Source organism: Microcaecilia unicolor, chromosome 5 (genome assembly GCF_901765095.1).
Source record: "Microcaecilia unicolor chromosome 5, aMicUni1.1, whole genome shotgun sequence".
Classification (NCBI taxonomy): Eukaryota; Metazoa; Chordata; class Amphibia; order Gymnophiona; family Siphonopidae; genus Microcaecilia; species Microcaecilia unicolor.
This window is the reverse complement of record NC_044035.1, coordinates 170,032,538-170,055,534: the sequence shown is the minus strand read 5'-3', so window position 1 is coordinate 170,055,534 and position 22,997 is coordinate 170,032,538. Positions and strand designations below refer to the sequence as shown.

Here is a 22,997-nt window from a genome sequence, read left to right as displayed (position 1 = left end):
GTGGCCTAGTGGTTAGGGTGGTGGACTTTGGTCCTGAGGAACTGAGTTTGATTCCCAGCACAGGCAGCTTCTTGTGACTCTGGGCAAGTCACTTAACCCTCCATTGCCCACCGCATTGAGCCTGCCATGAGTGAGAAAGCGCGGGGTACAAATGTAACTAAATAATAAAAATAAAGTATGAAACATGGTTCTATTTTTATTCTTTCCAACCCAACAAAAGTTGGAAAAGTTGTAGACTAGGGGTCAAGAATGTTTGTCCATTCATCTGCCTGTCTGAGGGCAAAACAACGCTCCAAAAATGTAACAGAATGTGAAGAAAAGTGGTTTGGGGGAAAACCAGTAAAATGACAGAGTTTGAAAATTGGGATTCCAGAGAAATAATACCCCCCACCAAAAAAAAAAAACCAAAACAAAAAACAGCCTAGTACATTTCTATGGGAGAACGAGTTCCAGCTTCTGTAGCAAATAAACTTGTATACAGTGAAACACAGCAGTTGAGGAATTCCTTCTTTCAAACTGTCTCTCCCTGTTCTCTACCTTCCCTCCCCCAAACTATTCCCAGCTCCAAAACCTACCCCTTGCAATTTTCCCATTATCCCTACAAACTGCCCCCAGTCCTAGAATGTACCTTCCCTCAGAACTGTCCCAAAACCCTGTATAGTGATTAAGGAATTACACCTTTTAAACTGCTCTCCTCTCTCAATTATGGACACTCAGGAAGGCAACAGATACAGACACACACGCACACACACAAAATCAGATAAAACATGCAAGAAAGATATATACACACAAACCACATATTCAAAACACATATAAAACAGGTATATACACACGCACATGCACATACAGAGGAGCTGGAAAGAATTCCATGTGCTCTGCTTGCTTTCCACATTTGTTAAACTAAGAGTCTGAAGTACTAAAGGGTGTTTCCTCTTTTATACCTATGGAAAAATGCTTAGCACTTAGGTTCTCAAATGTAAATTCAATAAAATACAAAATGAATTTGCTTATGTAAGTGAACAATATGGTTAGTCTTAGAACAGCAGGGTACTTACGGTTGAGACCCACATCATGATAAGTCAGGATGGCAGGGCGATTTCCTTTTGGAGAGCCCCGAATAACAACATGCAGCAAGCCGTAAGGGGTCTCAATGTCATGTTCCTACAAAAGAGACACAGAAGATCAACCCAAGACATTACAGACCACCTGGCATACCCATCACCAAAGTCTGAGGGTTATATCAATCTTCCCACCATTCCCTCACACATTTTACATGCCTCTCAATTTAAACAGATAAATGCAAAACTGATAGTCATTCCGGCCAACATTCTGCCTCTTCAAAAGCTTTTTTTAGACCATAAAGAAATGCTACTAAAGAGGTTGTAAGCAGCTGGGATGAGGTTTTCAACCATTAATCACTCAGTGCTTGCTATTACCCCAAGAATAAAGAGGGCAGGAGCGAACTGAGAGTGGTCTGGGCCCTTGGGCACTGAGGATGGTCTGGGTCCCCCACCCGGCTGCTGCTCGACACCCCCCTACTGCCGCAGCCAATGCCTCCACTGCCCTGGTCCTACTTGAAGGGCCCTGGTGGTCTAGTGATCTCTGCAGGGGGGTGGGGAGCATTTCTTTCCTGCCCGCTGTGCTGCTGCAATTCCCTCACCTGCTGGTTCCGCCGTGTTTTCAAAATGGCAGCTGAGACTTCTCGCAGTAGTCTCGCAGGTCTCGACAGTTTCGCGACACTTCTGCGGGGAGTCTCCGCCGCCATTTTTAAAGTACGATGGTGCCAGGCAGGGGGAATAGTGGTAGCACAATGGGCAGGGAAGAACATGTTTCCCCCCCCCCCCCCACAGAGGCCATTGGATCACCAGCTGCACACCTTTAAAGGCAGGACTGGGGAGGGCTGTAGTGTGCAGCAGGCATCTGGGCACAGCCTCTGGGCCCCTGAGAGACTAGGCCCTCGGGCACTGCCCGGTTGCCCGAATGGTCAGTCCGCCGTTGAAAGAGGGAATTATAGAACTCCTGGTTGCATCCCATTGCATGCATGAAGACCAACAGGGGCATAATCAAAAGAGAAGGACGCCCATCTTCCGACACAAATCAGGAGATGGGCGTCCTTCTCTCAGGGTCGTCCAAATTGGCATAATCGAAAGCCGATTTTGGGCGTCCTCAACTGCTTTCCGTTGCAGGGACGACCAAAGTTCCCAGGGGCGTGTCAGCAGTGTACCGAAGGCGGGACGGGGGCTTGCTTAAGAGATGGGCGTCCTCGGCCGATAATGGAAAAAAGAAGGATGTCCCTTATGAGCATTTGGCCGACTTTACTTGATCCAATTTTTTTCATGACCAAGCCTCGAAAAGGTGCCCGAACTGACCAGATGACCACTGAAGGGAATCGGGGATGACCTCCCCTTACTCCCCCAGTGGTCACCAACCCCCTCCCACCCCACAAAAAATTTTTTAAAACATTTTTTGCCAGCCTCAAATGTCACACCCAGCTCCATCACAGCAGTATGCAGGTCCCTGGAGCAGTTTTTAGTGGGTGCAGTGCACGTCAGGCAGGCAGACACAGGCCCATCCCCCCCTACCTGTTACACTTGTGGTGGTAAATGTGAGCCCTCCAAAACCCACCTGAAACCCACTGTACCCACATGTAGGTGCCCCCTTCACCCTTTAAGGACTATGGTAGTGTTGTACAGTTGTGGGGAGTGGGTTTTGGGGGGGCTCAGCACCCAAGGTAAGGGAGATATGCACCTGGGAGCAATTTGTGAAGTCCACTGCAGTGCCCCCTAGGGTGCCCAGTTGGTGTCCTGGCATGTGAGGGGGGCCAGTGCACTACGAATGCTGGCTCCTCCCATGACCAAATGGCTTGCATTTGGTCATTTTTGAGATGGACGTCCTCAGTTTCCAGTATCGGCGAAAACCGATGTCGCCCATCTCTAAGGTTGACCTAAATGTTGAGATTTGGGCGTCCCCGACCGTATTACCAAATTGAAAGATGGACGCCCATCTTGTTTCGATAATACGGGACGCCCCGCCCCTTCGTGGGGATGTCCTCAGAGATGGGTGCCCTTAGAGATGGGCGTCCCCGTTCGAAAATGCCCCTCCACATCACAACTACATCTCTGTGAATGCTGTGGAGTAATACCAGGACCAGCTCAGTCTGTTCCTTTTGACATGGAGCTATATGGTCACCCCAGGCAGAGTGAACTGCGGGATAGACAGCATTTTGTCAGCAAGAAAATTCTTCATTTTGACAAGCTCCCATAATCCTATAATTCTGGAGTATCAGAGAGATGGATCATGTAGAGCAGCATTCATACAGTTCCATTCAATGAAGACTGAAAAAATGGTTTCTGCATTCAACAGTGAGTTCAGATGTAAAAATGCTATCACCCCATTCATTAAGGCCTTATCGTGTCTACTTTCATGCCTAGCTCTTAGCAGGGAATAATGTAAATGAGCACATTTGTAAAAGTAAGGTTCAATGCAGTTTTCACTAAAGTAGTAAAACAGCTGGGTGTGATAAATTACTGCAGATTTACTCCAAACCTTTTTTACTACCTTTAAGGTGATGGAAAAAGCCCTAGTGGGGCTTTTTTTCAGTGAGAATAATGAGAACTATGCAGTTTGTTACCAGAAAATAGCACTTTAATTTTTCAGTTTTTCTGTGTTCAAAATGTATCATGTTTACTTTTAAATCATACAAAATAATGAGTATAAGTATAATAAATGATTATAAAAGGGGAAGATAAAAGAAATAGAGGATGGATTAAAATCTGTGAATCAATATGTTCAAAAACAAAAAAACGATGTTCAGCAAATGCAATTGTTGCAAAGTAATACTGTTTAAAGACTTAATGAATCTGAGGAGGAAGACAGAAATACTTGAAAATCACTCTAGAAGTAATAATTTATGTTTTATACATTTTCCTCAACAAATGACTGTCTCTCCTCGGGAAATGTTAAAAAATTACGCTAAGGAAATTTTGGGGGTTGGGGAAGATAATATCCCCCCTTCTCAGAGGTCTACTATCTCCTCACTAAATCTGATAAAAATCAACAAGTTCAGAATAATCAGGTGGTAGATGTTTCCACATTATTGGAAACATCAGATACAGAACAAGTAACAGCAGCTACCTTGGTGGTAAGGTCTCATGTGCTACCCGGGCAGTAGGCATGCAGTGTGTGCCCACTGCTTTTTACCGCTGGCTAAGCGCCACATGGTAGAAAATAGAAAATATTTTCTACTGTGTTTTCGGCGTACACCAAATTCAGAATTACCGCCCGGGGTACACATGTTTTTGGCGTGTGCTGAAAACACATGGTATAAAATATTTACTGTTTTCTACCGCGTGGCATTTACCTGGGGGTAAACAGCAGTGGGTGCGCGCTGTATGCCTACCACCCGGGTAGCGCGCAAGGTTTACTGCTAAGTCAATGGGTGGCGGTAAGTCCTCAACCTGAAATGGACATGCACTGGTTTTTATTCTGCCGCACGTTCATTTTCCGGCCCCTTAAAAAAGGCTTTTTTTCCAGGACGTGGTAAAAACTGGCCTGGCGCATGCCCAAAAGACGCGCTCGCACTGCTGCAGGCCACTTTTTGCCACAGCTTAGTAAAAGGGCCCATGACAGCCCTATTTACTAAGCCACGCTGTAGGCACACAAACATTTTAGCATGTAAAATGGATGCTCCTGCTAGACATTACTGGTGCAAACATATCCACTCCTGGATGTATTTTAAAGCAGGCTCTACATCAGCAATCCTGTTCTAAAATGCTAGTGATAATTGACTAATCTCATTTCCACTTGTATGTTCTTTCTAAAATGGGGCTTGCAATCAATAGCCTGAAATCACAGTTCAGTACATTAGTGGTCATAAAAAAAACTTCCATCAATTGTTTCCAATCTTCTACACAGCTTACTTTTAAAATATTTAAAATATTACTGAAGTTGTTTTTATGAACCCTGCTGTATTAAGCTGTGAATTTGGGCTACTGATTGAATGCCAACAGATGTGCTGAGTTCTTTCTCCTCCATTTTATGAATAATTTATTGGGGAAGTGTGTTTTCTGTCTCTCCTCTAAGTTTTTCTCTGCAAAACTTCTGCAAGAGACATAAATGAAACAAGCAGAAACAAAAATCAACATGTCACTTGCTGTTGAGTCTTTCAGACCACAGGAAGCAAGAACTGGACAATGAGAGAATATGTAAGACTACAGGAAAGAGACAGTACTGAAGATGAAATATTGGGGGAAGAAAAGAAAAGAAAAAGCTGAGAGGTAAAAGAAAAGTAACAAGGAATGGGAGATCCAGTAGAGAACAAAGAAATGGAGGGGATAAAAAGATATGAAGGGGATAATTTTATACAGCCTTTTCTACATATAGAAACAGGCTCTTATACATCTGCACACGAGTTAACATCAGCGGCGTCTCTAGAGAGAAACATTTGGGGTGACAACAGGAGGGTGAGCTAGGTATAGAGGAGGGCAAGCCAAAGTGACATTTCTACACATGCCAACTACCACATCACCCCCTCCTCCCAACCCCCTTTTTAAAATTACCCAAGATACCAAAGCCTTTCTATGCATAAAGAAATCATCCCCCTCCAGCTACTACGTAAAACACCCTTATAATTGAGAGAAATATTTCAACTAATTTTTCTGTGTGGAGTGAAGTCTGGATTCTCTACAAGACCAAACAGAATCTCAATATAAACACTGAACCTCCAGTTCTGTATCACAAACTCCATATTCCTCAACAATGGAGCTACCTCTCTTACAACTCACCACACAAAACCCAACAAAACAAAATATTCAAATTGTGACCATCACCTCAGAAACAATACACACTTCTTCCACTGCCAGACACTTTGTTTCAAGCAGGTGGGTTTTGTTTGTGTGGTGACTCCTCTACAGGATGTGGAGACCACTAGTCTTGAGCATTTTTATTTTGGGTGCCAAAGGTTTGCTTTTAAATAGTGACAGACACTTTGCAAAATAATATGAACCCCTGCAAAAAGACTTTCAAAACCTATATAGCAAACTTACCAAATCATAACAGCCCTAGTCCACCCATGAAAAGGCAATGCTATAAATATTATACTGGACCATAGAGCACCAATATATCTACTACTGGGAATCTAGAACAAGCTGGACTGTTACAGACACTACATGTTAGTAAAATCCTTCACTTCAATCACACATGCACAATATGGACTGATCCTCATGTGATACAAAATAAAGACTACAAAAACCATGCAGACTAAAACTAAAATGGAGAAAAGCCAGACTCTCTAAACAGTGCAATACGGTAAAAGAGAAACAGAAATGCATTTTCTCGTGTACTTTGCAAACCGCTAAAATAGAAATAAATTGTGCATTCCCAAAGCATCCGAGGAATATAGAGAGGCAAAGCCGAGCAACAACAAAAGTTCATAAATCAGAAAAAAGGAAGCGGAAGAACCAACTAGTGGTAGGTAAGATAGCAGAACAATTTGATTATTCAAAGTTGCCTATTGAATTTGAATGTCTTTTGAAAGAGGAAGAAACGTGGTCTGAATTTCTTTTGGTGACAATTGATATGGCAAAAAAAAAAAACCACAACAACTTTTAATCAAGTTAAAAACAGCTATTGTAAGTTGGATGTTTGTCAACTGATTTTCTTAGAAAGTTTGGAATATTTGGTTGCTCCAGTTTTTGTCCAAATATTGAACAAGAGTTTTGATTCTGGATTTATGCCTGTTGAGTTGAAGAAGGCAGTAGTTAGACCATTACTGAAAGATAAAGAAGGGAGTAGAGAATCAGTGGAAAATTTTAGACCTATTTGTTGCCTTTTTTGGCAAAGATAATGGAAAGAATTGTATACACTGGAATTTTAGACTTTTTAGAAACAAATAATATTTTGGATATTAATCAATTTGGTTTTCGTTTTAATCATGATACAGAAACTTTGCTGATGTGATTAAAACTGGATTTAATGAAAGTGGGCATTTTCTACTTGTGACACTAGCTATATCTGCAGTTTTTGACACTATAAATCATAAAACTTTGATAGATTGCACTCAATTGGTATTGCTAGTAAGGTGTTGAGTTGGTTTGACTCTTTTCTAAAGAACAATTTTGTGTAGCCCTGGGTGAAGACATATCAGAGTTGACGGAGATAAAAATTGGGGTACCTCAAGGGTCTTGTCTCTCTGCAGTACTTTTAAACATATTTCTGCTGCCATTATATCATTTATTAACTAGTTTAAATTTGAATTTCAAGCTTTATGCTGATATCCAGTTTTTGCTTCCAATTGATGATACAATTAAAAACATCTTTAATAAGTTGAGAATGATACTGTCAGTTGTGGTTAGCTGGATGAGGGCAAATTGTCTGGTTAAATGTGAGTAAAACAAAGATTTTACTGTTGTCACCATACATCTCATCAGATATACCAAAATAGTTTCAGTTTGAAGGAGAGGTAATATCTATTGTAGATAATTTGAGAGATTTGGGTGTGATTGTAGATTCCAGTCTCAGTATGGTTATCAATAGAAATCAAACAAAATAAAACATGGAAAAGAAAATAAGATGATACCTTTTTTATTGGACATAACTTAATACATTTCTTGATTAGCTTTCGAAGGTTGCCCTTCGATCTGACGATTTTTCCGATCTGACGAAGAAGAGCAACCTTCGAAAGCTAATCAAGAAATGTATTAAGTTATGTCCAATAAAAAAGGTATCATCTTATTTTCTTTTCCATGTTTTATTTTGTTTGATTTCTATTGATAACCTTAAGAGTGGACTAACACGGCTACCACACACCTCAGTCTCAGTATGAAATTGCATACTCACAATATTGTAAAAGATGTATTCTTTAAACTGAGATTGGTTAGACATTTAAAAAAAAATTAACTCCGTAAAATTTTAGATCAGTAGTTCAAAGTTTCACAATGCCGTGATTTGACCATTTTAACAGTTTGTTACTTGATATATCTAAATCTCAGTTAAAAGCACTTCAAATTGCACAAAATTCTATTGCTAGAATATTAGTAGGTGCCGCCAATAGATATGAGCATATTACACTGGTTCTGAAATGTTTGCACTGGCTACCCATACAAAATTGTATTGTTTAAAATTTTGTTCTTAGTATTTAAGATCTTAACTAGTCAGGTATCAGATGTGTTGGCAGCAAAATTGTACGTGTATCAGCCCACGAGATCTTTGAGATCTGCACAGCAGTTGTACTTGGATGTACCATCACATCGGGTTGTAAAACTGAATGATTTTTTTATGTAGAAGATCGTACTATGTGGAATAGTAGCCTACCATTAAGGCTTTAAAAAAATTCAGGAAGTAAAACAGTTTAAATATGAGAGTTAAAGACTTCTCTCTCTATACAAGCATATGGGGTGGCAGAAAATCAAAACTGAGCTGGCAGAAATAATTCAATTTGAGTCATCAGAATGAAGCCCGAACCTTCTAATTATTTTGTTTTGTATATGTTTTAGTTTGTACGAAGTTTTATGTCTGTAAAAAATTGTGCAGTATAGAAATGTTTAAATAAATGAACAAAGTGGGTAAACTGCTAGACTATACTGGCCTGATATGCAAAGAGATTTAAACGGCTAGGAGAGGCTCCTGTCCATTTAAATGGCTTGCCTGACACTACCCAGGGATACTCAGCAGCACTTAACTGCTTAGTACTGCTGATATCCCCACTAACCAGCTATCCCCTAACTGGCTAGGTTAGGGATGGGCAGGGGCAGGGCGTGAAAGCCAATTAGTGGTGATTTCCAGCCTGCTAACTGGTTAAGTAACCACATAAAGTCAGGAGAGCATAAAGGCTGTTCTAACTTTATGCAGTGAAGGTAACCACACGCCGGACTGAATATCGGCTGGTGCCCGGTTAACTTCCTGTTGATCGCTGAGACCCCGATATTCAATGCTTGGAGTGACATATGCCCTGGCACTGAATATCTGGGGTCAGTTTAGCCTGCGGCTGTGAGCAGCTGAGACGCTGGTTACCACCGTGGGCTGAATATCGGGCAGTACTATTTTAATAAGATCGGTGCGTAAGCATTCCCAGGAATATAGACTTGGTGGAGCTGGGGCGGAGTTGCAATATATTTGCACACTTGTACACCTTCTCTGGAGCACTACAGGAGGACATTGTAGAAGTCTATTTTAAAAAAGGTTACAAAGACATAAGTATAAACTACTATACAGATTTAAAATGGAGCAGGTCTGGAGGCAGAGCTAAAAGTTATTTGAATTAGTCCCATTATTTTCTAGCTCATCTTATCTGTCTGTGTTACACCTTTGGTTAAATCTTATGCTGTCTATTAAAATATTTTATTGTATATTGTGTTGATGTTGTTGTAAGTAGCATACTATCCTGCTTATAATCGAAATAGAAAAACGCCTATATTGTGACCTAAATTGGGAGATAGACGTTTATCTCACAAAAACGAATAAAGCGGTATAATCGAAAGCCAAATTTGGACGTTTTCAACTGCACTCCATCGCGGATGCGGACAAAGTTGACGGGGGCGTGTCGAAGGCGTGGTGAAGGCGGAACTGGGGCGTGGTTATCGGGCGATCAGAGATGGGCGCCTTTCGCCGATAATGGAAAAAAAATGCGTTTTTAGCGAGAATTTAGGGCACTTTTCCTGGTCCCTGTTTTTCCACGAATATGGCCCCAAAAAGTGCCCTAAATGACCAGATGACCACTGGAGGGAATCGGGGATGACCTCCCCTGACTCCCCCAGTGGTCACAAACCCCCTCCCACCACAAAATATGCCGTTTCACAACTTTTTATTTTCACCCTCAAATGTCATACCCACCTCCCTGGCAGCAGTATGCAGGTCACTGGAGCAGTGATTAGGGGGTGCAGTGGACTTCAGGCAGGTGGACCCAGGCCCATCCCCCTCCCACCTGTTACACTTGTGCTGGTAAATGGGAGCCCTCCAAACCGCCCCCCAAACCCACTGTACCCATATGTAGGTGCCCCCCTTCACCCCTTAGGGCTATAGTAATGGTGTAGACTTGTGGGCAGTGGGTTTTGAGGGGGATTTGGGGGGGCTCAACACTCAAGGGAAGGGTGCTATGCACCTGGGAGCTGTTTTACCTTTTTTTTTTTTTTTGTAAAAGTGCCCCCTAGGGTGCCCGGTTGGTGTCCTGGCATGTGAGGGGGACCAGTGCACTACGAATCCTGGCCCCTCCCACGAATAAATGTCTTGGAGTTATTCATTTTTGAGCTGGGCGCTTTCAGTTTCCATTATCGCTGAAAAACAAAAACGCCCAGCTCAAAAAAAGATAAACGTCCATGTTTTTCGAAAATACGGTTCGGTCCGCCCCTTCACGGACCCGTTCTCGGAGATAAACGCCCATGGAGATAAACGTTTCCGTTCGATTATGCCCCTTCATATCATACTATGTACTGTTGTTTGAACATCTTTACTGCTGTAATCGCCCAGGACAGATCATGTGACTCCATTATATGCCAAATTTCATTGGCTTCCAGTTGAGCTTAGGCCAGGGTTTAAGGTGTTAACCATGGTACATTGGGCACTATTTACTAGAAAGCCTGCTTATTTGTCTGCTTTGCTCCAGCCTTATGTTCCCCCTAGGGGGCTGAAGTCTAGGGATGCAGCGCTTCTTGCACTCCTGCCTCAGGCTCAAGCTTGCTTGTCTTCCACTAGGGAGAGTGTATTTTTTTTGAATGCCTCTCTCCTGTGGAATTGATTACCATTGGGAACGTGGGAGGAAAGATCCTATAAACAACTGAAGGTGAAACTTAGGATTGGATACCTGATTTCACCCAGGGGTAGCCAGTCTGTAACTGTTGCGAGTATGGAAGAAACTGTCTAGTACTGTCTGGCTTCTGTTAGAAAGTTCTATTTTCTGTACTCAATTTGTATTGTAAACCACTCTGACTTGTTTGACAAAATGGGTGGTATTTTAAACTATTGTCTATGTTTGACTTATTCTTGCTGTACACTACCTTGGATGAATTTCTTCAAAGGCAATAAACATATCCTAATAAATAAATAAATATGAATAGCAGTGAAATTCAGTCACTCAGAAATACTAAACAGTAGTAGTAGTAGTAATGTTAATGCTTATACCTAGATAGCTCAAACAAGTGCATAAATTATAGTAATCCATAATTTATATGTCCACTTCCAAACCAAGCCATCACATCTAGGAACCATTTTACAGAACAGCCTGTAACCGGAATATTGACATTTATGTGCATATGTGTATATGGTTGTGTTTATTGTATTTATAGAACTACTCTTTCTTGGGGTAATTCTATAAGGATCCACGTGGATTTAGGCAGCAAGTATGCATGTAAATGCCAATATTCTAGTCATTTATGACTGCCGTTATTTGGATATGTGTGCTGACTGGAACTATACATGGACATTCAGGGACTCTAATACATAGCTTGGGAATCAAACCTTGTATGTATGCAGATAATTGTAATGCTCAAGTGGCCAGTTGCAGGAGCACAATTAAGCTCTGAGCACACCAGCAGGGGTTACGTAGAATTGCGCTACTGTTTAATTTTAAGAGGAGAAAGTGTACTGAAGCCATTGGAAATAGGAGAAAGGAAAATAAAACTTGTACGAGCCATCAAGTGCACACCAACTGGTATGTGGCTGGTAGGAGTTGGGCAGCAGGAGTGGAGGCCCTGTATGGATTAGGGTGGACTTGGAAGTCACACAGGAGAATGCTGGGAGTAATATGCAGATGAGCTGTCAGACCTCCTTAGCACTGGCCAGTGGGAGCGCTGGGCAGAAGGCATGGAGGCCCTGAGTGGATAGAGATGGACCTGGGAGTCACCCCAGAGAATGCTGGGAGAAATATGCAGATCGACTGCAAGACCTCCTCAGCACCTGGCAAGTGACAAGTGGGAGTCTGGGCAATGGGTGCCAGGCAGCAGGAGCGAAGGCCCTGAGTGGATCGGGGTGGACCTGGGAGTCACCCTCAGAGAATGCTGAGAGGAACATGCAGATGGGCTGCAAGAAACACTACTGTTAATTACCAAGCTTGGTAAAAGGGAATTCTGGTCGCTTTCAGAGTAGGTCCTTAGCTGGAAGGATCTGGGAACCTCCGCCAACTATAGCAATGATCAGTGCCAATGTTAGACATGTTGGGGCCCACAGCAGAAATTAATGAGGCGGCCTCCCAATCCCCTCTGCTCTTTGTCCCCCTCCATCTCATTACCTGCCATTACTACCACACATTAATAGACAGACCCTCACCAAATACAGAACAAGGGATTACAAATTAGAAATAAGTAAACAAAAACTGAACTGGGAACCCAAAGAACTTCAATTTGGCATATGTTGCAACACTGGAGAAATAAAAACAGAAAGGCATTTCTACTGAGCACAATATAAAGATATCTGCCATGCACATTTCCCAAAGTTAACATATTCGAGTTAATAAATCCAGAATAAAAAACTTATTTCTACATTTGTTGTCTGGGCATTTCATTTGTCCATTGTGTTGGTCCCAGGTTCTCTTTCCTGATTTCTTGTCTGTCTTCTGCTAATTTTCCTTCCAGTGGCTGCTGTCCATTTGTCTTTTCTTCTCTCTCCTGTCTCGTTCCATTCCCTCATTACACCCGTCTCTGACATATTACTGGCCGATTTTCAAAGCACTTTAAGAGGGCAGGAGCCTCTTCTGCCCACTTAAATTGCTTACCACCACCTAAGTGGGGATATTCAGTGGCACTTATCTAGACAGGGACACTGAATATCCCCACAGACTGCCCCCCCCCCCAAAAAAAAGTGGGTTGGTCAGAGGTGGCATTAGAAAGAAGCCAGGGGTTATGCAGGTATGGGCAGTATTCACTGCCAGCACTCGCATAGTTTTTTTTTTATTACATTTGTACCCCGCACTTTCCCACTCATGGCAGGCTCTATGCGGCAGGCAATGGAGGGTTAAGTGACTTGCCCAGAGTCACAAGGAGCTGCCTGTGCCGGGAATCGAACTCAGTTCCTCAGGACCAAAGTCCACCACCCTAACCACTAGGCCACTCCTCCACTGTTAAATTAAGATCCGTAAAAACACTGTCCTAAATTAAACCACCTAGCTACCAGCCTCCAAATAGCCCCCCTTCCCTCCCCTGGATCATCATCTCCCACCTTCCAACCCCACCGTGATGCAGATAGCCCCCCCTGGACCTACCTTTACTCCTTGGTGGGGCGTTGGGGGCAGGAATGAAACCCCCTCCTGCCCCTTGGGGCTGGGCTCCTAAAATGGCTGCCGTGTTGCAATTCAGCAGGCCTATACTAAATGTATACCTTATCTGCAAGCAGCTGAACATCACTGCTATCTGGATTAATTTTTGGGTGCTGCCCTTGCTCTGCCCCTAGCTATACAGATAGTAAGGGGGCAGTTTGAAATATTTTCAGCCCAATAATATTCATATACCCCTGTATTCTATATAGCATGATTGAAATTGCATGCGCAAATGCGGTCATATTCTGGATATGTGCGTGCAATTTAATTACTGAACAAGCCACTCAGCGCCATTAATTGGCACTTAACAAGCAATTATTGACACTAATTGCATTAATTAGAATTTGCGTGTACAACTTGCTAGGCATATTCTGTAAAGTGGTATATATAAATTTTAATGTGTGCTGCCAAAAGGGGGTGTGGCCATGGACATATAATAGGCAGGGCCAGTCTTAGGCAGAAGCGACAAGAGCAGTCAAACAGGGCCCTGCGCCTCCCCCTCCCTGCCATTGGGTTCTCACCTGTCCGCCCTCAGCTTTCCAGTCCTCCTTTCCTTCCAGTCATCCTGGGTTTAAATCTTTTATTTTACCTTAAGTCTCGGCGGTGGCGGCAGTGAAAGCAGCAGGCTCGCCTATAGCCTCCTCCCCTTCACTCTCTGTGTCCCGCCTTCCTCTGATGTAATTTCTTGTTTCCGCAAGGGCGGGATATTGAGAGGAAAGGGGAGGCTAGAGGCGAGCCTGCTCCTTTCACTGCTGCCGCCGCAACTTGAGGTTAAAAGATTTAAACGCTGGGCAGCAGGAACAAAAAGGGGGATGTGGGAGAAGAGAGTGGGCAGGTGGGGCTGAGGTTGAAACTGGAACTCGGGGGCTGAAAAGGGGGGCAAGGTGGGGGCTGGGACAAGTCACTGGAAATGGATGGGAGGGGAGGGCAGAGGAGAATCGCTGGACATGGATGGGAGGGGAGAGCAGGGGCGAGAGGAGAGTTGCTGGACATGGATAGATGGAGGGGTGGGCAGGAGAAATGCTGGACATGGATGGAGGAGAGGGAAGACGGGAAGAAGATGAACATGGAGGGGAGGGGAGAGAGGAGAAATGCTGGACATGGATGGAGTGGAGGGCAGGGAAGACATGAGAAATGTTGGAGGGAAGGAAAGACAGGAAGGAGATGCACATGGATGGAGGGGAAGGGAGTGAGGAGAAATGCCGGACATGGATGGAGGGAAGGGAAGACAGAGGAAGTCGGTGCACATAGATGGAGGGGAGGGGGAGAGGAGAAATGCTGGACATGAATGGAGGGGAGGGAATACAGAGGAGGAGAAGCACATGGATTTAGGGGAGAGAGGAGAAATTCTAGACACAGATGAAGGTGAGGGAAGGAGATGCACATGGATGGAGGGGCGGGGAGAGAGTTGAAATGCTGGACATTGATGGAGGGGAGGGAAGAGAGAGGAAGTGAGATGAACATGGATGGAGGGGAGGGGGAGAGGAGAAATGCTGGGCATGGATGGAGGGGAGGATAGATACACATGGATTTAAGGGAGAGGAGAAATTCTGGACATGGAGGGGTGAGAGTTGAAATGTTGGACATGGATGGAGGGAAGGGAAGAGAGATGAAGTGAGATGAAGATGGATGGAGGGAAGGAGAGATAGGAGAAATGCTGGAAATGGATGGAGGAGAGGGAAGAGAGAGGAAGGACATGCATTTGGATGGGGGGGAGGGAAGAAAGAGGAAGGAGAAGCATAATGATGGAGATGAGGGAAAGGGAAAAAGAGGAGAAAAACTGCACACGGATGGAGAAAATAGGCAAAAGCTGGATCCACTCTATACCTCCTCCAGTCAAGCCTGTGGAGGACTCAGCTTTTACCTATGTAGGGCAAGAAATGAAGAAGAGAGTAGGAAAATAAAGATATAAATGGAAAGGAAGCCCTGGAAATGGAGTTAAGGGAACAGATGAAGAGCAGCAGAATCAGAGACTGGAGGGGACCAACATAATCAGAAAAACAAAGTCACCAGACAACAAAGGTAAAAAAATCTTGTTGTTTCATTTTAGTGTTTGGAATATATCCAATTTGAGAATTTACATCTGCTGTCTTATTTTGCAATGTATAGCAATGTGTTTCTTTCTCTTTTTCTGTTATTGTGCTAAGGGGTGTGGCTAAATGTGCCAACATTGTCCAGTTCAGCACACTATTAGCAGCCAAGTTCATACAAAGTTAATTATGTTCAGTGGAAAATAAATCTGTTGGCTCAGGCTGCTTGCTATCTGAATATTCAGTCACTGTTTCATTATTGCTACCAAGTATTACATATTAAGGAGATTCATTTTAATTCATTTATCCAGTCCTTACATGCACATGTTTTTACTTTTTAAACCCAAAGGTTTCCTATGGTAGCATTTTACATATTTGAATTAGTTTTTCTGTACAAGTTTTGCTTGATTTGTTTTTATTTGAAATTAAAAAAAATGTTTAAAACACATCTTGTCAACAAGGGGTGGGGCTAGGTGGGGGCAGGGCTAGGTAGAACTTGGGAGGGGGGCCCCACCGAACTGGTCTGCACAGGGCCCCGCAATTGATAGGACTAGCCCTGAGAATAGGCATACTGTGGGCATTCCAAAAATCTACGTGCACGGTTATAGAATACACCTGGCTCCATGCCTAACTTAGGCACCGGTATTCATACCAAGTTTTACTTGGCATAAATGGACACGCCTAGTTCAGTGCAGGCATGGCCGCTAGGCGTATTCTATAAACCATGCCTAAATCTAGGTGCAGTTTACAGAATAGGCCTAGGCAGAAATATTTTCGGCAATGATTTTTCAGGCACCATATATAGAATCTAGTCCATAATGGCTTAACATATTCAGATGAAGAAGTTATGTATTTACCTGCCACTGTTTAATATATAACTTCCTTTGAATTCTGGCCCCATAGAAGGTGATAGCAGAAAAAGACCAATTGGTTCACTGAATTGCCTACTTATTCCTATCCATGCTGCAAAGACGTACCCCAGCTGCTGTCATGACCACCTATAAGGTCTCAGTCATCTGATCTCTGCTGTCTTTACACAAACAAGCTTACAAGACACCAAGCATCCCTCTCTTTTCCATGTTTATCTACAAAGTTTTCTAATGATCTAAATAGCTACCATCACTAGTATGACTATAGCCTGAGCATCCAGCCTGCTAGGTCATGCAAGACAGACCTGTTTCTGTGAGCATCTGTGTTTTCAATAGGACTTCTGGTTATTACAGTATTTGCCAGACATATCCAACTGCTAGCGTAATGCTATCGTTGTAGCCTAGCACAGCTATTGCTGGAATATCAGGCCTCCTAGGTTTCTCCTCTTGACTAGCTAGACCACTGCTATGTAAGTACCTTAGCTTCTGATAGAAATTTCTAGTTATTATAACAACCATTCAAGATTCCCTATTTAATTCATCACACATCTCCCTCTCCCATGTCTTCCCACCATAGTAATAATCTAAACATTTAGCAAAACTAGTTGGGTTGTCAGACAGCTGGCTTCTGGGGAGCTGTAGCCTGCTAATAGCACCAATCCAGCTCAATCTATCTACAATTTATTATTTTGATTGTTGTAGTTGTCCAGGTCTTGCCATATCTGAGTAAGCGGAACCAACATTTCAGCATGATGGCTGAAAAGTCGGTTTCACTTACTCAGACCAGACAACCGCAACAATCATAACACCAGATGAGGAAGCCTAAGGGGTCATATTTATTATTAATTTATTTGGGATTTTGCTCACAGCTTTTTCAGTGGTAACTCAAGGTGAGTTATATTCAGGTACACTAGCTATTTCCCTGTCCCTGGAGGGCTCACAATCTAATTTTGTACCTGAGGCAATGGAGGGTTAAGTGACCTGCCCAAGGTCGAAAAAACAGCAGTAGGATTTGAACCAGGTATCTAACCACTAAGCTATTCTAATTACAGGCAGATACCAAACATATACATACATAATTAAAATCAGCCTGGCCTGAAGTACTTCTAAGCTATAATAAAAGCTTTTGGTTTTTTAGTCAGCCTTTCCAAATGATGCTCAAAGCAACCTTAGTGACTATAAGAATTTAGATATGTCACTGTCCCACAGAGCTTGATTTTATAACAAAATGCTTATGTGAGAAGTTCAAAACGGCACCTATTTTATAAAGGCAACATGGATGCCCATGCGCTATTATTATTATTATGACATTTGTCAACAAGCTCAGGTTCAGTGTGGCCAACATTCAAGAAAAAAAACATCAAAAATATAATATAGTCAGATAATTAATTGTAACATTTTAACATGTTAGGAATAATTGTGTGTTTGTCATGAAGCTAGTTTAAAGTATTGGTTATGTTGAAACGTATCAGAGAGATAGCACCGTTTATTGTCTTTTGATAAGATTTTGATACTTAATAGAAAAGTCTTTTGTAATTTATGAAATCTCAGATAATCTTCTAAGCACCTTAATTGCTTAGGTAGAGAATTCCAAAATTTGGTACTCTGAAATGTGAAGCTTGCAACAAGGATTGATTTGTAAGAAAGACCTTTGCAATTTGGATAATAGAGTGTGAGTTATTCTCTAGATGTTTCTACTGTATTATGAGAAGGTAAATCAATTAGTTGTTGCATATAGGAGGGTGATAAATCATATATGATTTGGTAAACAGTCACGCATATTTTAAGGAGATTCTGGCGTTTATTATAAAAAAAACAGGCTCCTTGAACAAGTCCCACTAGAGCACAAAGCAGGGCTGTGGAGTCGATACATTTTTACTCACGCCAGCTCCGAATCCACAGCACTGGCCAAAAGGCAGATGCACACATTTACAAGCTGGTGTGACTGTGTGTATATACGCATGTATTTTATATGTATGTACACTGGAACTTATAGCTTATTTAAAGTGGAGGAGTGGCCTAGTGGTTAGAGCACTGATCTTGAAATCCAAAGGTGGCCAGTTCAAATCCCACTGCTTCTCCTTGTGATCTTGGGCAAGTCACTTAACCCTCCATTGCCTCAGGAACAAATTAGATTGTGAGCCCTCCAGGGACAGGGAAATACCCAGTGTACCTGAATGTAACTCACCTTGAGCTACTACTGAAAAAGGTGTGAGCAAAAAATCCACATAAATAAAATTTAAGTTTGCTATACAGCCATTAACTAACTTGCAGATCACAGCAGTGTACAATTGTAAAAGAAAGGAACAATATTAATAGGCCCCGATGATCAAAGGTAAACATGGGTTCTAGAGGCCACTAGTGTTGACATTTACCCGCCCCCCCCCCCCACCATACCTCCATGTTGAAGAAGGGAGTAGCACTCTTTCCATTTTATATGGCTTTTAGTATAGGGATGTATCCCTACATCATTTTGGATGGCTTTCTTCTGGATCACCTCAAGCTTGTTTAATAAATCTTTAAATTTTCAGAAATACAGCCTCCAGAACTGGACATAGCATTCTAGGTGAGGTTTCATCAATAACCTGTCCAGGGCATTATCATTTTTCTGCTGGTTCTTTTTCTCTCTGTGAATCCTAGCATGCCCTCTGGTTCTACTCGCTGCTTTAGCACATTTTTTCCGCTATGTTGAGAGCACTAGATACAATCATCCTGAAGTGTCTCTTCTATAATCATTGTTTAACACCCTACCATGTTCCACTCTCTTGAATATAGGCATCCTAAATGCAGGTCTCTGCAATTTTTTCTCTTCTTTTTGCACTGAATCTTAATTGCCAAGCACTTAAGCACTGTCAAGCTTTCCTAGATCAGATAAATCTATATTTCAAAGCTCCCCTCCCCCCTCAGCCCCTGCTGTGTTCACATGTTTGAAATTGTGGAAGGCAAAGCACATTCCTGCTCCTGTTTCAGAGATTAATAGCACATCTGCATTAAAAACCAGTGGTGCAGCAAACACAGTTAGAAGGACACAGACAGGCTCACAGACCCTGGGCACTGTATTCCACTCATCAGCATTCTCATCTTCAGATATGTCTGTTTCCCATAAATAAAGAAGCAGCACTGTGGCAATCAGCTGAGTCAGACAATCTACCCCTGGCCCCCCTGCACAGTGTTTACACAAGCAAGCCTTTTTCCCCATAATAAAAGAAACTGTCTGCGCTAAGGGCTGAAGCTATTGTCAAGGTCATAGGAGCCAACTCTGCTTCAGCACACCCAATATTGAGAAAATTCCTTGTAAGTGTCCAGGGAGGGGTTATTTCCACTGGGCTTGGCATCCCCAATAATTTTAAAAAGTTGGCTCCTATGGTCAAGGTCACCCTCTTGTCTCCCCTTAAAAAAAAAAAAAGTCTGTCCTAAGGCCAGTATTGTCAGTCATCTGCTTGCCCTCTAAAAAGCAGCAGCATTTTTAGGGACATCTGGCTCCTCCCCAGTGGAGGAGTAGCCTAATGGGTAGACTGAAACGCAGGGAGATGAGGGTTCAAATCCTGACTCTCTCAGGGATGCTCCTTTTGACCTTCGGCAAGTTACTTCACCCTTCATTGCCTCAGGGCAAGAAAGAAACTGGCCTTAATCTCTGATTTGGAAAAGGTAAATTAAAACCTAATTCCTGATTTTGCTTCTATCCTGTACATGTATTTTTTTTTCTGCAGATGGGCACTTAAAGAACCTACCCCGTCCCAGCACTCCGGCATCTTGCAGAGGTAGGTTAATGCTGGTTTTCCTGGGAAGCGTTAGGTGTTGGTTCCAAGCAGCTAAGACAGGCCCCGGCCAGACGGATGAAGAGAGAGACTTTAGACAGACGGCTAGTATCCGAGCACTGGTCTGCAGTGGCTCAGGATCCTTCTACTGAGCTTTATAAACTGCCTGTGGTCCTTCCCATTCAGCCCTCCCCTCCCTGCGTACCACCAGCAAAACTGCAGCTTCTAGCTGCAGCACAAATAGATTTCAGCACCTCATTCATTGGCTGCTGCACAAATCGCTTCCATTTCAATTGGCTTCAACTACCCTTGTAACAAAAAAACACAATGTTATCCTTGCTCCCCCCCCCCCCCCCCCTTGCCTTCTCTCTGCTGCCTCACATTTAAACTCTCCCTAACATAAACAACCAGAAGCAAACTACATACATAGTAAATCTCTTCATGCTCTCTTTGGTGCTGCCACACTGCAGAGTAAACGGCTCCTTCCCCAGTCATTCATCAGTATCTCCTCTATAAAGGTAAATTTCAGACCCAGGTAGCCATGCTGTGTTTAGCTTAGACAAAGCAGGAACCAAACTACCATTAGTAAAAAGGGAAACCAGGCAGAGATTATGCAAACACAGCGCTCTAAACTGTTCTCACTTATCAGGGCTCAGCGTGATCTTCAAATACAATAAAACACTTTTGTTTAAACACTGTAAAGAGAAGTGTCTCAGTCTTGCACTACAGCACACCCTGTCAGTTTGATAAAAAATGCTCATTCACAGAGCTCAGCTGAGCTCAGCATTTGCCTGTCCTCTAGCTGTATGCAGCCTGGCACTCTCAGAGGTTAACTCTGCATAGGTCATCTAGATCAGTGGTTCCCAACATGCTGGTATGTATGTGTACCCTAAGGGGTACATGAGACATTAGCAGGGGGTATGCCAGATGCGTAGCTAGGTGGGGTGCAAGGGGAGCAGCCGCTCTCCCAAATAAATTTTGAATTAAATGGTGCCTATGCAGCTCAGACCTTCAGCCTTGCCCTGGTGCCTATTTTACAAAAGGTCTGCTCCCCTGATGTCAAAAAAACCAGGTTATGCTTCTGGTGTATGTGCCATGCAGTGCCCAACCTCTACTTTCCCCTTCCTGCTGCCAACTCATTTGCTCACCTACTCACCTGCTGCCTCCCCGATTCCATGGCTGCAAAGAAATGGAAACCAACAAGCACAGTGGCTGGTGGCTCCTACATCTTAATGTTGGATTGAGGGGGGGGAGAGACAGAGACAGACATCCTGGATAGCTACAGCGGGGAGAAAGGAGATTTTGGATAGCAGAGGGGGAGACATATTAGCATGAATATGCTAATATGCCCCACCCCACCCTTTGCCTCCTCCCCCCCCCCCCCCCCCCCCCGCTAACTCCAGACTCCGTTCCTTTTATCTTGCCGCACCTTATGCCTGGAATAAACTTCCTGAGCCACTACGTCAAGCTCCATCTCTAGCCGCCTTCAAATCTGGACTAAAGGCCTACCTGTTTGATGTTGCTTTTGACTCCTAACTTTTCACTTGTTCGTAACCTTTATCTTGTCTTCCTCTCTTCAATAGTCCCTCATCCCTATGTGTCCTATCTGTCTGTCCTACCCTTACCCTTAATTGTCCTGACTGTCTGTCCTGATTTAGATTGTAAGCTCTCGAGCAGGGACTGTCTCTTCTTCATGTTCAATTGTAAAGCGCTGCGTAGGACTGGTAGCGCTATAGAAATGATTTGTAGTAGTAGTAGTAGTAGTCAAACTACTCCCATGTCTGAGAGTCTTGGAGAGAGCAGGAGTCAGCAGGGCCTTGAGCATACTCAGATGCTCAAGGTCCTGCACTAGCCCAAAACATAGCACTGGTGTCAGCTTTAGCCAGAAAGGTGAAAGCCCCCACCAGCTGAAGCACCGCCTCTGCAAATACCTTGGCTGGTGGGTGTCCCCAACCCCTGCCAGTTGAAGCCTTCATCCAGCGCTGGTCTTTGGCGCCGCCGCATTGCCTGCCCTGCTCTCTCTTCCCCTCACGTCCGGCACGCTCCTTTTAGTAACACAGTAGATGACAGCAAAAAAAGACCTGCATGGTCCATCCAGTCTGCCCAACAAGATAAACTCATATGTGTATACCTTACCTTGATTTGTACCTGCCTTTTTCAGGGCACAGACCGTACAAGTCTGCCCAGCAGTATTTCCCACCTCCCAACCACCAGTCCCGCCTCCCATCACCGGCTCTGGCACAGACCATATAAGTCTGCCCTCCACTATCCTCGCCTCCCAACCACCAACCTCTCTTCCCCCACCTGCTCCGCCACCCAATTTTGGCTAAGCTTCTGAGGATCCATTCCTACTGCACACTAAAAGGAGTGTGTCGGACATGAGGGGAAGAGAGAGCAGGGCAGGCAATGTGGCGGTGCTAGAGGCCAGCGCTGGACAAAGGCTTCAGCTGGAGGGGGTTGGGGACCCCCGCCAGCCAAACTAGGGACCCAGAACAAATTTTTGGGGGGCCCAGGCCCCCATGGCCCTACATAGCTATGCCATTGGTTACTCCACAATCTAGTACGTACAGAGGCATATTTTCAAAGCACTTAGATTATTCCCATCTGCTGCTTGCCTCTAAGGGTCTCAGGCTGGCTACACCATCCATAATTTCTGTATATCTGGACTCTTCTAGACAAAGAGTTCGTTATAGACTTCATATTATATCTATGTTATTTGAATATTCTTCCATGCAATCTATTATGGTACTGTATGTATTGTACTGACATTTCTCATACTTCGGTTATATGATTATTCTATAATGCTGTTAAATGTGTATATTTCTGACACTATTTCATGTTAGTCCTATTACTAGGTTTCAATTTGCTATTTCCAAGTTTACCTTCTTATATTTGGTCATTTTACTATTGTTATTCGGTTAACAAAATTGTAAGTTTTATGTTAAACTGCTTACTCTGCCTTAGGTGAATTTCTTCAGTAAGGACAGTTAATTAATTAATTCATTTATATATTCTTGTATCCCACTGTTATCCAAAAACAAGTTTCGGTTCAAAGTGGCTTACAATTCACAGTTTGGTGAAATTACAATACTGTTTTACA

The 22,997-nt window shown here is 43.3% G+C and overlaps 1 protein-coding gene across 3 annotated transcripts in view; it reads right to left on the bottom strand.

Annotated features, from left to right (window-relative positions):
• The window catches only part of NDRG4 (NDRG family member 4), a 372,584-nt gene that overhangs the window by 178,643 nt on the left and 170,944 nt on the right, over nucleotides 1-22,997 (bottom strand). For 2 of the 3 annotated variants that reach the window (XM_030203589.1, XM_030203590.1), the window contains exon 4: nucleotides 1,056-1,161. In XM_030203589.1, the coding sequence (XP_030059449.1) occupies nucleotides 1,056-1,161 (106 nt within the window). Of the gene's footprint in view, nucleotides 1-1,055; nucleotides 1,162-19,870; nucleotides 20,001-22,997 lie in introns of those variants that run through there. The other variant, XM_030203591.1, reaches the window with a different exon arrangement.